The 15,573-nt window shown below is 36.6% G+C and overlaps 1 protein-coding gene across 2 annotated transcripts; it reads right to left on the bottom strand.

The window, feature by feature from the left end:
• Positions 1-5,142: 5,142 nt before the first annotated feature.
• On the bottom strand, positions 5,143-11,978 carry LOC132632820 (transcription factor BIM1). Of its 2 annotated transcripts, none has more exons than XM_060348918.1 (12): positions 11,652-11,978; positions 11,207-11,486; positions 11,020-11,088; positions 8,773-9,147; positions 8,391-8,505; positions 8,164-8,291; positions 7,969-8,077; positions 7,571-7,640; positions 7,398-7,490; positions 6,498-6,946; positions 5,841-5,970; positions 5,143-5,726 (listed from the first exon to the last, which is right to left on the bottom strand). In XM_060348918.1, exons 2-12 carry the CDS (start codon positions 11,241-11,243, stop codon positions 5,625-5,627), a joined length of 1,677 nt encoding a protein of 558 aa, XP_060204901.1. In that variant the 5' UTR covers positions 11,244-11,486; positions 11,652-11,978; the 3' UTR covers positions 5,143-5,624. The 2 variants fall into 2 exon arrangements, with proteins under 2 accessions (XP_060204901.1, XP_060204902.1); XM_060348919.1 differs by having other exon boundaries at positions 8,773-9,144.
• Between the last annotated feature and the right edge of the window lie 3,595 nt (positions 11,979-15,573).

Raw genomic sequence — 15,573 nt, 5'->3', positions numbered from 1 at the left:
TATGAAAACACGGTTGCCTACAACCGTCTTATGAAAACACGGTTGCCTACAACCGTCTGGGGTCATGCTATTTTACATGCAGCATCTCTTGTTCGTCTTAGACCGACTCATTATAATAAATACTCCCCGTCACAATTAGTATTTGGTCATGAACCAAATATTGCTCATCTCCGAATCTTTGGCTGTGCTGTATATGTGCCTGTAGCACCACCACAACGCACTAAGATGGGCCCCCAAAGAAGGTTAGGAATATATGTTGGGTTTGAATCACCCTCCATTATTCGCTATCTTGAGCCATTGACGGGAGATTTATTCACTGCCCGATTTGCAGATTGTCGATTTGATGAAACAAATTTTCCACAATTAGGGGGAGAGAGAAACGAAATCAAAAGAGAAATTGCGTGGAGAGTTCCATCACTATCTCATTTTGATCCATGTACCCCTATATGTGAGCAGGAGATCCAGAAGATCATCCACTTACAGAAAATAGCAAATCAAATGCCAGATGGATTTACTGATTTGAAAAGAATAACTAAGTCGCATATCCCTACAGAGAATGTGCCTATTCGAATTGATGTTCCAAAGGGACAATCTACTAGTGTCATAGCCTCTGAATCTTATCCACGCCTGAAGCGTGGTAGGCCATTGGGCTCCAAGGATAAAAATCCAAGAAAAAAAAATACAAACAATGATCAGAATGACACTATGAAAGGATCTCATGAAGAGATTCAAGATCTGATTAATTCTGATATTCCTGAAGAAATCAGCAAACCCGAGACTTCAGTGAGTGAAGAACTATATCGTTCGAAAATTGTGGTGAATAGTGTTTTTGCATATAATGTTGCACTAAATATTATAAAGGGCAGTGAGGATCAGGAACCTCAATCTGTCGGAGAATGTCGACGAAGATATGATTGGCCAAAATGGCAAGAAGCAATTCAATCAGAATTGAATTCACTTGCTAAACGTGAGGTTTTTGGACCTGTAGTCTAAACGCCTGATGGTGTAAAACCAGTTGGTCACAAATGGGTCTTTGTACGGAAAAGAAATGAGAGAAATGAAATTGTGCGATACAAAGCACGCCTTGTTGCACAAGGATTCTCTCAAAGACCCGGCGTCGACTATGAAGAAACATATTCACCAGTTATGGATGCTATAACATTTCGATACCTCATGGGTTTAGCTGTATATGAAACCCTTGAAATATATCTTATGGATGTGGTTACAGCTTATCTTTATGGTTCACTTGATAATGAAATTTATATGAAAATTCCTGAAGGATATAAAATGCCTGAAGCATTTGGTTTAAAGTCTCGGGAAATGTATTCAATCAGATTACAAAGATCATTATATGGTTTAAAACAATCAGGGCGTATGTGGTATAATCGCCTAAGTGAGTACTTGATAAATGAAGGATATATAAATGATGCCATTTGTCCATGTGTTTTTATTAAGAAAACAAAATCAGGATTCATTATACTTGCTGTTTATGTTGATGACATAAACCTCATTGGAACTCCAGAAGAGCTCCAAAAGGCGATTGAATATTTGAAGAAAGAATTTGAGATGAAAGATCTCGGAAAGACAAAACTCTGTCTTGGTCTGCAAATTGAACATTTCGCAAAAGGGATCTTTATCCATCAATCTGCCTATACTGAGAAAGTTTTAAATCGGTTTTACATGGACAATTCGCATCCTTTAAGTAATCCTATGGTTGTTCGCTCACTTGAAGTGAGCAAAGATCCGTTCCGACCTCAGGAAGAAAACGAAGAGCTACTTGGTCCTGAAGTACCATATCTTAGTGCAATAGGTGCACTTATGTATCTTGCTAATGCTACAAGACCTGACATAGCATTTTCTGTTAATTTGCTAGCAAGATATAGCTCTTCTCCTACACGGAGGCATTGGAACGGGATTAAGCATATATTGCGATATCTGAAGAGAACTAGCGATATGGGTCTGTTTTATACTAACAAAGGTAGTACAGATTTTGTTGGTTATGCAGATGCAGGTTATTTATCTGATCCACATAAAGCTCGATCTCAAACGGGCTATCTGTTTACATGCGGAGGTACTGCTATATCATGGCGATCGACCAAGCAGTCCATTGTTGCTACTTCTTCAAATCATGCTGAGATAATCGTTATTCATGAAGCAAGTAGAGAATGTGTGTGGTTGAGATCAGTGATACATTTCATCAGAGAAAGATGTGGCTTGAAGTGTGATACAAAAATACCCACAGTATTATATGAAGATAATGCTGCATGCATAGCTCAATTAAGAGGAGGTTTCATAAAAGGAGATAGAACAAAGCACATTTCACCAAAGTTATTTTTCACACATGATCTCCAGAAGAATGGTGATATTGATGTGCAACAAATCCGTTCAAGTGACAATCCTGCAGATTTGTTCACTAAATCTTTGCCAACTTCAACTCTTGAGAAGATGATATTCAAGATTGGAATGCGAAGACTCCGACATCTGAATCTTGGTCTTCGTCAGGGGGAGTGAAATACGCGTTGTACTCTTTTTCCCTTAACCAAGTTTTGTCCCATTGGGTTTTCTTGGTAAGGTTTTTAATGAGGCAGCTCTCAAAGCGTATTTCTAGATATGTGCACTCTTTTTCCTTCATTAGGACTTTTTCGCACAGGGTTTTTTTTTAATAAGGTTTTAACGAGGTACATCATCTATTAATGGACATCTAAGGGAGAGTGTTATAAATATCCAACTAGTGGATATCCATTAATTTGGAAATATCCCAAAATATCCCAAATATCCCAAATATCCCAAATATCCCCAAATATCCCAAAATATCTCCTTTGTATGTTGCTCCTATAAATAGGATGCACAAATGCAATGTTGAATGAGCAGAAGTAATATAATCTGATATCTCTCTACATATTCTCTCTACATATTTCTTCTGTGTATCTACTTCATAGTTTTATTTTATAACATAATGATGGTTATAAGCCGATTAGAAATTTTTTAGTGGGCCATATTGCTTTTCTCCTTTTTCTTCTCTTAAGAAGCCGTCTATAGAATTTTTTTCCTTTTTTTTTCAAAAAAAAGAAAGAATGTAATTAATTTTTTGAAAAATATTTAAAAATGCCTTTTTCAAATTTGAATGAAAAATCTTTTTCCATTCACAAAGAATCAATTCTTTTAAACTAAATGCCTATCCAAATATCCCTTTAATTATTAAATATTTTTTTTCAATTTAACTTCAAATATTACTGCTTTTTTTCCCGCGAATATCACAGGTTTTATATCGAAACGCCTACTAAATTGTTTTGCTCTAGTCAATAAAGGCTGCAAATTCAAACCTTTGTCTCGCGCATTGCAAAACTATTCCTTGAGTAAACCTGCCTGCTGGCAAGAATTCGAACGGGCAATTCTGCGAATTGCCCTTCTTTTGGGGTGGTATTTAAATTTTGCCCCTCATATTTTTGATCTTTAAATTTTGTCCTTCGACTAAAATTTATAGATTCCGGGTTCGAACCTCCGCTCAATAAAAAATTTTAAAAAAATTTACAAAGTAGAGTTTAAATTTCGCTATGCCCCCTCCGGCAGACTTTTAGTTATGTTTAACTAAAAAAGTCTGCCGGAGGGGGCAGACTTTGCCTTAAAGCATATATCTGTATTTTTTTTTTTTAGTTTTCAAGGTAAACTTTTAGTAATGCCTTAACTAAAAGTGTGCCCCATAAAACATAACTAAAAGTATGCCCCATAAGGCGTAAGTTTTGCTATGCCCCCCCCCCCCCCCCCCCTCCGGCAGACTTTTAGTTATGTTTAACTAAAAGTCTGCCGGAGGGGGCAGACTTTGCCTTGAGGCATATATATATATTTTACTTTTAAAGGTAAACTTTTAGTTATGCCTTAACTAAAAAGTGTGCCCCAAAGACATAACTAAAAGTATGCCCATAAGGCGAAACTTTTCCTTAAGGCATAACTTAAACTTTGCCTTATAAGGCAAAGTCTATGCCTTAAGAAAAGTTCTTGCCTTATGGGGCATAATTTTGTTATGTGTTAACTAAAATTCTGCCCCATAAGACATAACTAAACTATGTCTTAGAAAAAATTCTGCCTTATGGGGCAGACTTTTAGTTATGCCGGATCGCATAACTTTAGCTTTTCCTTAAAGATTGTATGCTGGATCCGGCATACACTCTCCCAGTCCTGCCTTGCTAAATTATTTTTTTATTTTATGCCTGAGCGGGGGTTCGAACCCAGAACTTCATGTATTCACCCATCTTTCCAAGCAAAGGGCAAAACTTAAAGACCACAAATATGAGGAGCAAAATTTAAAGATCACAAATTTGTGGGGCAAAATTTAAAGACCACCCCAAAAGAAGGGCAATCTGCGCAAAAAAATGAATTGGAACCTTGTCGAATGTCATGGCACAACAGAGATCTGAAATAAAAGCCCAAAATATAGCAGAGCTCTTGAGATAAAAGCCCAATATCAGTTCGACTAGCCAGCTCAATGAGGCATGAGCGATCAAGAATTTGCATTGATTGTCCCGTGGCTGCTATCTTGTTCATGTTTTATTTTATGATAGATCGAACACTCCCCTCTACTCCAGTTTACATAGATTTTTATTTAAAGGGTTGAGAGGGATTCTTTGGGATCTAAATTTCATTTTATCAAACATGACAAACAAAAAGTAGGAAATGTTGGTTCTTTCTTAGTAAATATTTCCCACACCGGGTGTTACAAGGGAGCAAACTGGAAAATTGATTGAGGATCAGAGAGGAGAGGCTAGAGCTGTATGCTATGAGAGTATGACCACGAGAGATGATCGCGTCTATACCTTGTAGTGTGGTGCTTAAGCTTAACCACCCCATTTATTCCATGATCTATGGGTCCACTAGTCAAGTATTACCTCAGTTCCTATTAGTTCAACCTACTCATTGATTGTTCATCTAATATTAGATGTATAACGTTCTCATATTCATCCATTAGAATGTCCTCCTTCAAGAGCTTCGCTAGGATACCAACCTAAACCTATACAATTGCTTAAGAAATATATGCTGAGATGGATGTATGGGGATTCAAATCAGGCTTCGTAAGCTTGTTTAGCAGGATCATCAAAATTGTTAAGGAGCAAGATATTGTAACGTAGAAGGGAATTTAATCCCATAAAGATGATAACTGTATGACCCATAAAATTCAATGAATGAAACAATGTCAAGCCAAATTCCTTCTCAGGAATCTACCAAGTTTTCTTTTTCTTTTGGAAATTCATCATGTCTTTAAATAAATAGCCTAGAACAATGTCCTTTAGCCTTCCCGTGCAAATGAATGGAAGCCTAAACTTGAAAAAGGCAGCTTCTCATCATCAGCACGGAAAGCCTTAATAATGATACAGTAGTTCACTATAAGTAATAAATATCACACTCTAATCAGGTAAATCTGTGCAGCCCAAATTTCAAAGAGGAAAATGAAGGGCAGAAAATAGTAGTAGTACATTACATATACAGTGGCTTGTGATCTTTCATATCGGAGATTTCTGTACCAGGTGTGGAAGTCAATATTGCTTGAGAAGAGGAAGGGTAAGGGGAAAAGAAAAACAATTAAATTTAACCAATTGAAAAAAAAGAACACCTAGTGTTTTAAATTAGCATTAGCTTGTTTTCCGCCTTTTGAAGGCACGATCAGACTCCTCCCTTGTGCTTGTAACTATGGATTTTGGAATCGGTTGATTACTCGTGGAAACATCGTCACCCTGTCGGAATTTTGTGAAAGTTAATTACTTGAGGCTTCAACTCATGTGTTAGTTTTGAGAATAATAACATCTACAACTGTATGAAGTTTCTGGAATTAAGAACCGCTCATGTACCTTAATCGTTGACGCTGAAGAATTTACTCTCCCGTTTGCTCTCTTCCCAAGATCAATTTGCACAGAGATATTGGCTTGGGACAAATCTACTCCAGAAGTTTGCAGTGCTTGTGTCAAGGTGTTCAACAACCTGGCAAGTACCAGTATAGAATGAAATCAAGCCATATTTAAGCAGAAGAAAGCATACAGAATAATCTACTTCGCAGATGGAGATTTGATCAGAGTGCAAAAGCAGGTATAGCATAGGAATGCAACTAACAATTAAATTCTCTACAATATATTATCTCAACGGACAACGACAAAAGATTGATGCAGAACTTCATTCACTTTGTAAGCCTCGGGCATATACTATGCAATTTACTCACCAACAGGTTCATGAATGACTAATTTGTTGCAATTGCATGTAGTTCCAGATATTTAGGACACATTTGGTTGAGTTTATATACTAATATTTACGGAAGCATGTGTGGAAGTAGTACATGAATGTTGCTTTTAAAAAGATAAATTTCCAAAATCTTCCGAGGGTCTTTCGGAAACAGCCTCCCTACCTTCTGAGGTAGGGGTAAGGTCTGCGAACACTTTACCCTCCCCAGACCCCACATTGTGGGATTTCACTGGGTATGTTGTTGTTGTTTCAAGCAATAATAGAATTCTCACCCTTGAGAATAGGCACTAGAGATGCTGATGGTACCACTTTCTACAGACAGCTCCTGCCTTTTTGGATTAGCATTTGGAATAGCATAATCAGTCATATGTGATCTGCTAAGCGAAAATTGAGAATGAGACTTTGACTCCAACTTATCAGTATCAGCTGTCAGCTTTGGTGAATATAGCGCTGCTGTGGTACTTGTCCCACAAAATGAAAATGTGTTTGGGTGCATAGAAAGTGTTGTCGGCTTATTTGTTAAACCAGGTTGCTGACCGTTTTCGTTTAAACTTGTGATGCTTATGTTTGGTTCCAGTTTTTTCACATTGATAGGATTAGTAGAAGAAATCCCCATGATGGTCTCATCAAACTTCCCCGCATACGTCAGTGCAGCACCAGATGCATTAATAGTGCTTTGAGGATGATTGCTGACACCTTGAATCGTCCTATGGCACTTGCTCTGTTACAGAATGAAGGTCAGTTAAAAACTTGTGTTAATGAATGTACTAAGAATATAAGTATCTATATTTAGGCTAATATACAGATTAAAAAGGAAATATGTTTTCGCCTTTTAAGTTTGAACGTTGCAGTATAAACAGCATCTAAATCAAAACCTACTGTTTCAATCTACTACAATTCGGAGCAAAAACCGTTCATATCCTGATATACTAGGAAGAGATGGTCATGGAAATACACAAGCATGTCAAGACTTCAATTCGCTTCACCAACTTGGCCTCTTAATTTTACATGTGGTATTGACCAACTCCTTCCCCATATACTACATTCTTAACATAAAATTCTAAGGCATCAGTTCTAAATACCATACGATGAGCCATTTATTGATAAACTTTGAGAACATAGCTAATGACCTAAAGGAGGCAAACATTGAGAAAAGCCAAAGATGGATTTACCAATGACAACTTCAAAGGCTCATTGTCCCAGCCTTGGTATGAATCCTCATACTTGTGCACTGTCTCTTGTAGGAAATGAATATATTCAATAACCTGCAAATGATATTTTAATTTTTAATATAAATATCTCTATTTATAAAGAGAAGACTTAACAAAATATGCAATTAAAGTACCTCCAGTAAGAATGAGGCTTTATCTCTTTTCTGATCACTGTTAGGTATGATTCCTCTCAACATCTGAAATCTGAAAACAAAAGCTAAATGTTCAGCCAGATATCACTTTATTTTGACCAAAACTCAATCAAAGTTGTAGCAAATAGACAAAAGTCTGAAGAGATGGAAACATAAGAACCCAAATAGGGATGTGTAACGGAACAGAACACTCAAGCAAGCTCCTTTCTAATAGAGAAGGCTGCTTGCTATATTTCAAAGAGGAGAGAATTATACTAAATTGAGAAATACACACGTCCGACTAACATCTACCATCCTGCCCTAGAGATAATGTTATAAGATAAGGATTCTATATCAAAAAGATTTCTATGTTTAAGCTAACAATTATGCCATAGACATGCCTGTCATTGATCTTGCTTCTTCTCCGTTGCTCTGTTGCCGAATGCTTTGAACGCGGGGTGTTTGGCTTTTGATCATTGCCATTTCCATCAACTTTTACAGATAAATTACCTGAAAAAGGTAGCTATCTGTATGTTACAAAACGACAACTGCGTGTGGACAATGAGTGGGAATCATCAGACTTACACAAGACAAACCTCTGGGGTGCGACTGTGGTTCTCTTTTAATCACAAAATCTTCATCATCATCATCGTCGTCATCTTGTGCCTTCTTAGCTGCTGTTATCATATTTAAGAAACTCTGGCTCTTAAGAGGCGATGATTGTCTGCAAGGTGATCATATAGTTAGAAACTGTAAATAAAAGTACCGATATCAAGGGATAAAAGGGGACATTCATATGATTGGGAGCAAAAGAGTCACTGACTGAGCAGATGAGAGCGAACTTAAGGCCGTAGTGTTGTGCTTATGATTTGAAGATGATTGTGACTGCCATTCCAATGATGTCGTAGGTTGAACTCCTCCAGTGTTCAAACCTGCTTCTGCCAAGCAAATATCAAGTTTTAATAGGAGCTGAAAGAAGTTAACTATCCATAGATAACTTTAGAGCAGCAAACACTGTAGAGCGCAAATATCACATAATGACATCTTTCTATATTTAGTGAATGATAATTTAACTTTACAATATCCATTTTACCCTTAATGAGATGATCAAGTTTCACAAAAATTTAATTCTTTTACTCTATGCCAGTCAAACACCATCACGTAAATTGGGTCGGAGGGAGTAGAAAAGAGAATAAATTTCTTACCTCTTAGGATGTGTCTATCACCCCCAGAATTCTCCTTCCCTGTCTTTCCCTTCTTGACTGCAGATTCATCCCACAGCGTGAAACCACTCCCTGTGTGAGAACTGCAGTTTGAATTTTCATCATTCCTGTCGGTACTACTTGCCTGTGCTGCAGCAAACAAGCTTGCTTCTGGCTTTGGTACCCTTTGGTGCAAATAAGAAATGCTATAGGTGCCTATGCCACCAGGAAGAATATGCTCCACTGAAGGAGTAACAGCTACTGGTGGTGGAGGCTTCTCTACAGCCGCTACCTCAACTTTAGGCTCTTCCTTCCGTATTGTGTTCTCTGCTTGCTCCAGCGGTTGCAAGAAGTCATGAGTTTTTATGTATCCACCTGCTTTAGTATGCACAAAAGCCATAAAAAAAGGATTAATTCAATACAAGGCAGGCAATTGAGAACAATCACAATAATGCAAATGAAAGATAGCATGAAAAGGTAAAATAATCTGGTAATATAACATGCTTCATTCTTTCATCAGAACATCACATAGTACTTTATGGAAGATGTCAAAAACAATAAAATTACAAAAAAGCTGGGCTACGATCCAATATTTCATACGTAAATATTTTTTGCAACATTATACTGTGTTTGTCCGACTTAGCATAAAGACCCAACTTACGCGGTCTAAAAGCATGAAAAAAAAATAAAAAATCTAACCACTAATAAATTTGATTTTTCTTTTAGTACAATCAGATTGACATGTTGGTAAAGAAGGGAACCGGGTTTACTGTTCTGATTTTTTAAAACTAGGGGTGGGGGTGATTACTCCAAAATGCTACTTCCAAATATTATTTCGTTAGTAAAAATTAATCAGATGAGCTCCTAGATGAAGAGGGGCTTATGTTCTTTAAATATTATATAGTTTTAACATAGTTCATTAACTAATTCAACTTTGAAAATCCATTAACTTTTGATACAAATGTATAAATTCAAAATCTCTTGATAATTATTCCAAAGAAACGTGCTAAAGTAAGGATCAGATACCAATATCTGGGTCCCTAACCGTACAAAGAGAATAGTTCATGCCAAAAAATGGTACACGTCCAAATTACTCGATGTGCGTGCGGAGGCATTTAGTCTAAGGCCCAACCTTTTCCGGATCAAGTAATGTCAGCCTATTCTCCAAGTGATGGCCCACAGGAAGAAGACGAGGCAGATCCACATACAAATTCAGCAATCAACGTTGAGGGTCACGGGTGCATTAATTGCGACACTCGTGGGTATGACTGTTTTTTTACCTCTTCTATCCCAACCACAGTTTATATCACAACACATTTTTCTACTGTTTCCAGATCCCCATGATTTAAAAAAAAAAAAAAAAAAAAAACTAAAATCCCAGCAAATAATCTTATTTTATATAGTATCTGTGTCCCAACTTATATAACATTCTTTACTTTTTATTCAGTCTAAAAAAAAATGATATATATTTAAATTTAATACTAACAATTTAAATTTAAACTTCTCATTTTACTCTTAATGAGATGATTTATATTTACATAAGTATCACTCACTTATTTTAGATCATAAATTTTAATAGTTCTCCTTTCATTCTTAAACTCCGTGTTCAGTCAAACATCTTCACGTAAATTAAATTGAGACGGAGTGAGTAATAAAGAGAGAAGAGAGAAGCCAACCCCAGATTTTTGTCTTTCCATAACCTTCTTGGAGTCCCCCACCCAAAAAAATGAAGATAATTAAGAGGATCCCTAGATCAAAATTTTAAAATATGACAAGAAAAAAAGGGGCTGGAGATCTTTGCATTGGTATTGAAAAATATATTCAGATACCCAGATCTCCTAAGTAACGAGCTATAACCAACTAAATCACAATGAATTAAAAATAACAAATTGTTTACACTAACATGTAAAATAAATTAAATCTAATCTAATAACTCTCAATTTAAGTATAGCAGATATATTTCATTTAAGAATTACTCCATTAAAAACGAAAGAAAGAATAAATGGTTGCATCTTTCCAAACAATGATAACAGCACATGCGCACACCAAACACAACTTCCTCAAATTTATATTATTGGAAATAAATCCTCATATGTAAAACAGAAAGACAAATATCAGCTAAAATTTGAAAATCTCCTAATAATTCAAATCGAAGTAATTGAATATCCTATTCCGGTCTACATAACATGACCGAAACAAAAAAGGAATTTTTATCCAAAAAAAAAAAATCCTGCATGCACGAAATTTTACCTTGTGGAGGTGTTGGATCTTGTTGAACAGGTGAATACAGTGAAAGAAAGTCATGCGTCGTCTTCCTCCCTGCAACAATTACGTACGTACATCAAAATCTAAAATTCAGACCAAAACTAAATTTTCTATTTATTTTATAATAGAGAATATTATCCCATTCAAAAAAGTGAACCTAAAGTAGTGTTACCTTCTGTTCCAAAAGGTCTGGGCTGAGGCAGCTCCATCCACACTTTAATTATGTGTTCGCCAGATCAAGTAAATACACACAATTCAACCCAATTTCGCTAATTAAGTCGTTGCGTATCTCCAAAATTCTCTACTCAATTCTCTTTATAGTGCAGATCCGCCTCCAAAAAGTTGGAGGCGCATTAAGAGCAAGCAAATTTTCTGTAAAACTAACTTCAAAACTTGCTGATTATTTCCCGAGAAAATTCACTTCACTTCTCTTCTCTTCCTTGAAAATTCGGCTGCAAAAAGAAATTCCAGTAAGAAATTAAACAGGAGGTCAACTAAACTTCTTATTAATCATAATTCAACAGAATTATGCAGAATTCAACTGAAAATATACGTAAGAAAGCTGAGAATTAACGAATAGGAGAGATCCAGAAGGAAAGTAGAAAGAAGATGCGTACTTTAGATGAGAATTGGCGATGAATAATGCATAATTCAGATGTGATTCCTCCGAAAGAAATGAAAACAAGTTTCCAATTCCCTAAGCGTAATAAGGAAGTGATCCAAACACTGACTTTTGAGATATATTGCTGGTAGGCCCTCGTCGTCTTGTCTAACCAAAATTCAATTCAATATGACCCCATAGGAAAAAATACATTTATTGCTCGTCTTGATTGCTTATTTATACATCAATAACAAGAAAATGAAAAAAAGAAAATGGGTCTCTTAGATCAGAGAAAACTCTCTCTTTCTCTGTCTACTTTTCTCTGTGAGGGGCTTTAGTGAGATGAGTTTTAAAGGCAGCATTCTTCATGTTCGTCTTTTTCGTTTGTCTGAACGTGCTAACTCCGTTAAGTTAAAACGCCGTTTATGTAACGGCGTTTGGCTCATTTTGGTTTAAGGTTATTTAAGCAAAGGTTCAAGTGACCGTTTACACGACTGTGTGTGTCGGATCATCGTGTCATGGAATTTAGTTCACTGTTAGTGGTATAAAATTTGATAAATCTAGTAGATTGAATTTTTTTTATACTTTTGGCGATCCCGAGTAATAATATTAATTTATTAGAGGCTAAATCTTTTAGTATAATACAAATTAAAATTAGGGAAACTACTCCATGTTCCTGTTAAACTAATAGTGATGCATTAATCTGTCTCATTTTCGAAAAGAAACGGCTCCTCCACATGACATCTTAAAGATAATTTATTAACTTCAAATGTGAGGCAGAGCGAATATCACATTCCACTTCATAACAGATCCAAAATATAGTTACATAATTTTTGTTTATTATGTCTCAGTCAGGTAAATCTCTGACAAAGTTTCGGTAACATTTATTTTGTTTATCTTGGCCAATAACATTTGTTTTATATTATGAACCAAGAACAAAGGCATGCAACTTGGACAAAGGCTACTCAGCACCTCTTTTTTCTTCCTTAATTCTGTTCGATGTCCTTTTTGAAGTGTCGATTAATTTAACGTCTCATCGAGTGCAACTAGAATTTTTCTAACCCAAAATCTCAAAATCGATCTCTAATTAAGAGTAGAATAATTATATCCATCGCGCCATAACTCTCAGTGATACCACGTGTCCTTTATAGCTAGAGATATGTTAACAAAATGTTAAATGGAGAGCCAAATATAGCTCCATGCTACTTAATGTTGCACTAACTAAATAGAATTGGAAGGTAAGAACAACATGAGTGACTCTAGCTAACCAACTATAACAACAAAAAGGTTTCCGGGGAAAACTTAAACTTGACGTTTTTCCCTCCTTTTATACATGTTTGACATACTTTCGAAAAGTTAATATTACGAAATATACACAAGACAGATCTTGAGATCGATCACTTCGATATTTTCTCATAAGTTAACTATATATCATTTTATCTTGGCTTATCTTAAAATTAAGTTCACTGTTCTGAGAGAAAATACTTAAACATAGATTTTGATCCCACTTTCATAATTAGATTAATCTTTCGTTAAAGAGTACGATTTTATATACCTATTTTACATTTGAAGTTAATATATTCCTCTTATTTTGATCACCATCTACTATACTCTAGCTAGCTAAAAGGTTTTCTATCACATAGTTAAAAACAAAAATTACAAAATTTCTATCAAAGGATCAACAACTAAAAGATCCAGCTCCAGCATAACTAATGATGCAAATAAATGTAAATAAACTCTTTTACTTATCAAAATGTAAATAAATAATGAATTCTTAATTAATGAGTATTTTCTTGTAGACAGCCAGTTACCTATTCACTTACAGTTTCTTTTTCTTATTAACTAATGTGCCGCGATGAGGGACAGGTTAAACACCTGATCTGATGCAGGTAAATTTTACCGGCTAAGTAGATCGAGAATCATATGGCGGCACTTTTATTAGAAAATTGTTCTGTTTTTACGCTATTTAGCTTTTGTTTTGATTTGATTCTAAAAGAATCGTTTTTATGTATGTTTACCCCGAATTTAGATAATCAATTAAATTTATGAGTGAGGTATAGGATATGTGGTTGAACTTTAATCTATTTTGATTGAGAGAAAATGGAGTAGGATTAGCTATGAATAATCCAATAGTAATCGATGATTTATACTAAACGTGTGTGCCAATATATTGAGTATCGTTTGATTGAACAAATCTAAAGAGGAACACAATAAATCCGGACCAAAATAAGATATTAAGAGGGAGAGATTTATATATTTTTGCTATTACAAATGTTCTAGAACTCAAGAAGTCAACCCCTAAAACTAGGGTAATGACCCCTATTTATAGTTTTTGCCTCATGGGCCTCATACAACATAAAACCCTTTGAATAAAGAAAAACCCTAAAAAGATAAGGTTGGTCGTACGGTCTGACACCCGTACGATTGACAGTACAATGTGGCAGAACGGTCTTGACGCGTGGCAATTACGTAACGTATTACCCGGGCCAACGGCCACGATCAACCAGGCCATGGAAAAACCGGACCAAACAATGTTCTTCGTTTTCTTCGGTTCAAGCACCCCTTCGGTCCCGAAAGAAAGTCTTCATACTCTTGCTGGCTTCTTTCTTCCCTCGGTCTCCGGTCTTGTCGGTTTAGCATATATCCGATTTTTACCGTATACAGATAGTCCCACACTTTTCGGACCGTAGTTTTATCGGAGTAACGGGAAGTGGATGAATCAAGAAACCGATGGATCCATTTGTCCGTTGTTATCTTTTCATTTTGGCGGGAACAGTTGCGTCACGTCCCTCTGTCATTGGCCACGTGTCTCATCCCGGATGGTCAGCTCTGACAACCGCCATAACGCACGTCGTTTCAAGTCATTTCTCATAAATTATGGGAGACGTGGCATCCCCCGATTGGCTGGGGTTTGAAACCGCCTCAATCCCATATCTATATAACGCCATTCTCCTCTCCATTTTTACATTTTACCTCTTTCATTTCACTTATTCTCTGCTTCATTTCTTCATCTCATCACTTTTAATCATCTTTCATCTCATATTTCTCGTTGATTCATTGCTTGTATTACGTGAAAGGAAACGACTTTGCCAACTTCTTCACTTAGCCATTTTTGTTGAGTGTGTGCTGCTGCTTCTTCTTACTCTTTTCCCATTTCGAATTCTTTCTTGACTGTTTTCTTCCTCCTATTTTTTAACTTCTATTTCGAATTCATCCAGTCTACTTTTCCATATTTTCAAATGTCTGCTAACACCGAAACCACTTCCCATGATGTTCCCTCAGTTTCATCTCAAGGAACCGAGCCAACTTCTCAACCTAAGTCAAAAATCACCTTCGAGCCCACTGCTTTGGATATTGTTCCGTCCAAACCCAATTATAACAAACATTTCGAGGTTGAGAAACCTTATCTGGTTTCCAATAGAAGGTATGATGTGAGACGATATCCCTCGTCCATTACTGAGGACAAACTCGATCTAGTCCGGGCTGATTGCGGATGGGATAATCATCCGGTTCAAGTTTTTACCCCTGGACCAAATGAATCAGTTATCGACCATCGAGAGGGCTTCTTATACGTTTACACTTACCCTTTCACCCTCAAGCTCGACCCCCCGATCGATCCGGTCATTTTGGAGATGTGCCGGACTTACAATGTTACCCTGGCCCAGATTGGTCCAATTGTCTGGAGGACCGTTGCCCGCCTCCGACTGTTGGCCAATAATTCGAGAAAGGAATTCACACTTGCTCACTTCGTCCGGTTATACGCCCCGAGGTTATTCCAGGGTGGTGTAATAAAGCTTGCTAAGCGGAGCCGGAACCCTATCTTTTCGAAGATGGACGAAGAGAGAGACCGGGGTTGGCTAGAGCGTTACGTCCGGGTGAGGACCGCGGACATTATCCCGGCCAGCTACATGCCCTTTCCGGAGAGATGGAATAACAAC

The sequence above is a fragment of the Lycium barbarum genome, chromosome 3 (genome assembly GCF_019175385.1).
Source record: "Lycium barbarum isolate Lr01 chromosome 3, ASM1917538v2, whole genome shotgun sequence".
NCBI classification, from domain to species: Eukaryota; Viridiplantae; Streptophyta; class Magnoliopsida; order Solanales; family Solanaceae; genus Lycium; species Lycium barbarum.
The sequence above is the reverse complement of the archived record's forward strand: the minus strand, read 5'-3'. Positions and strand labels throughout refer to the sequence as shown.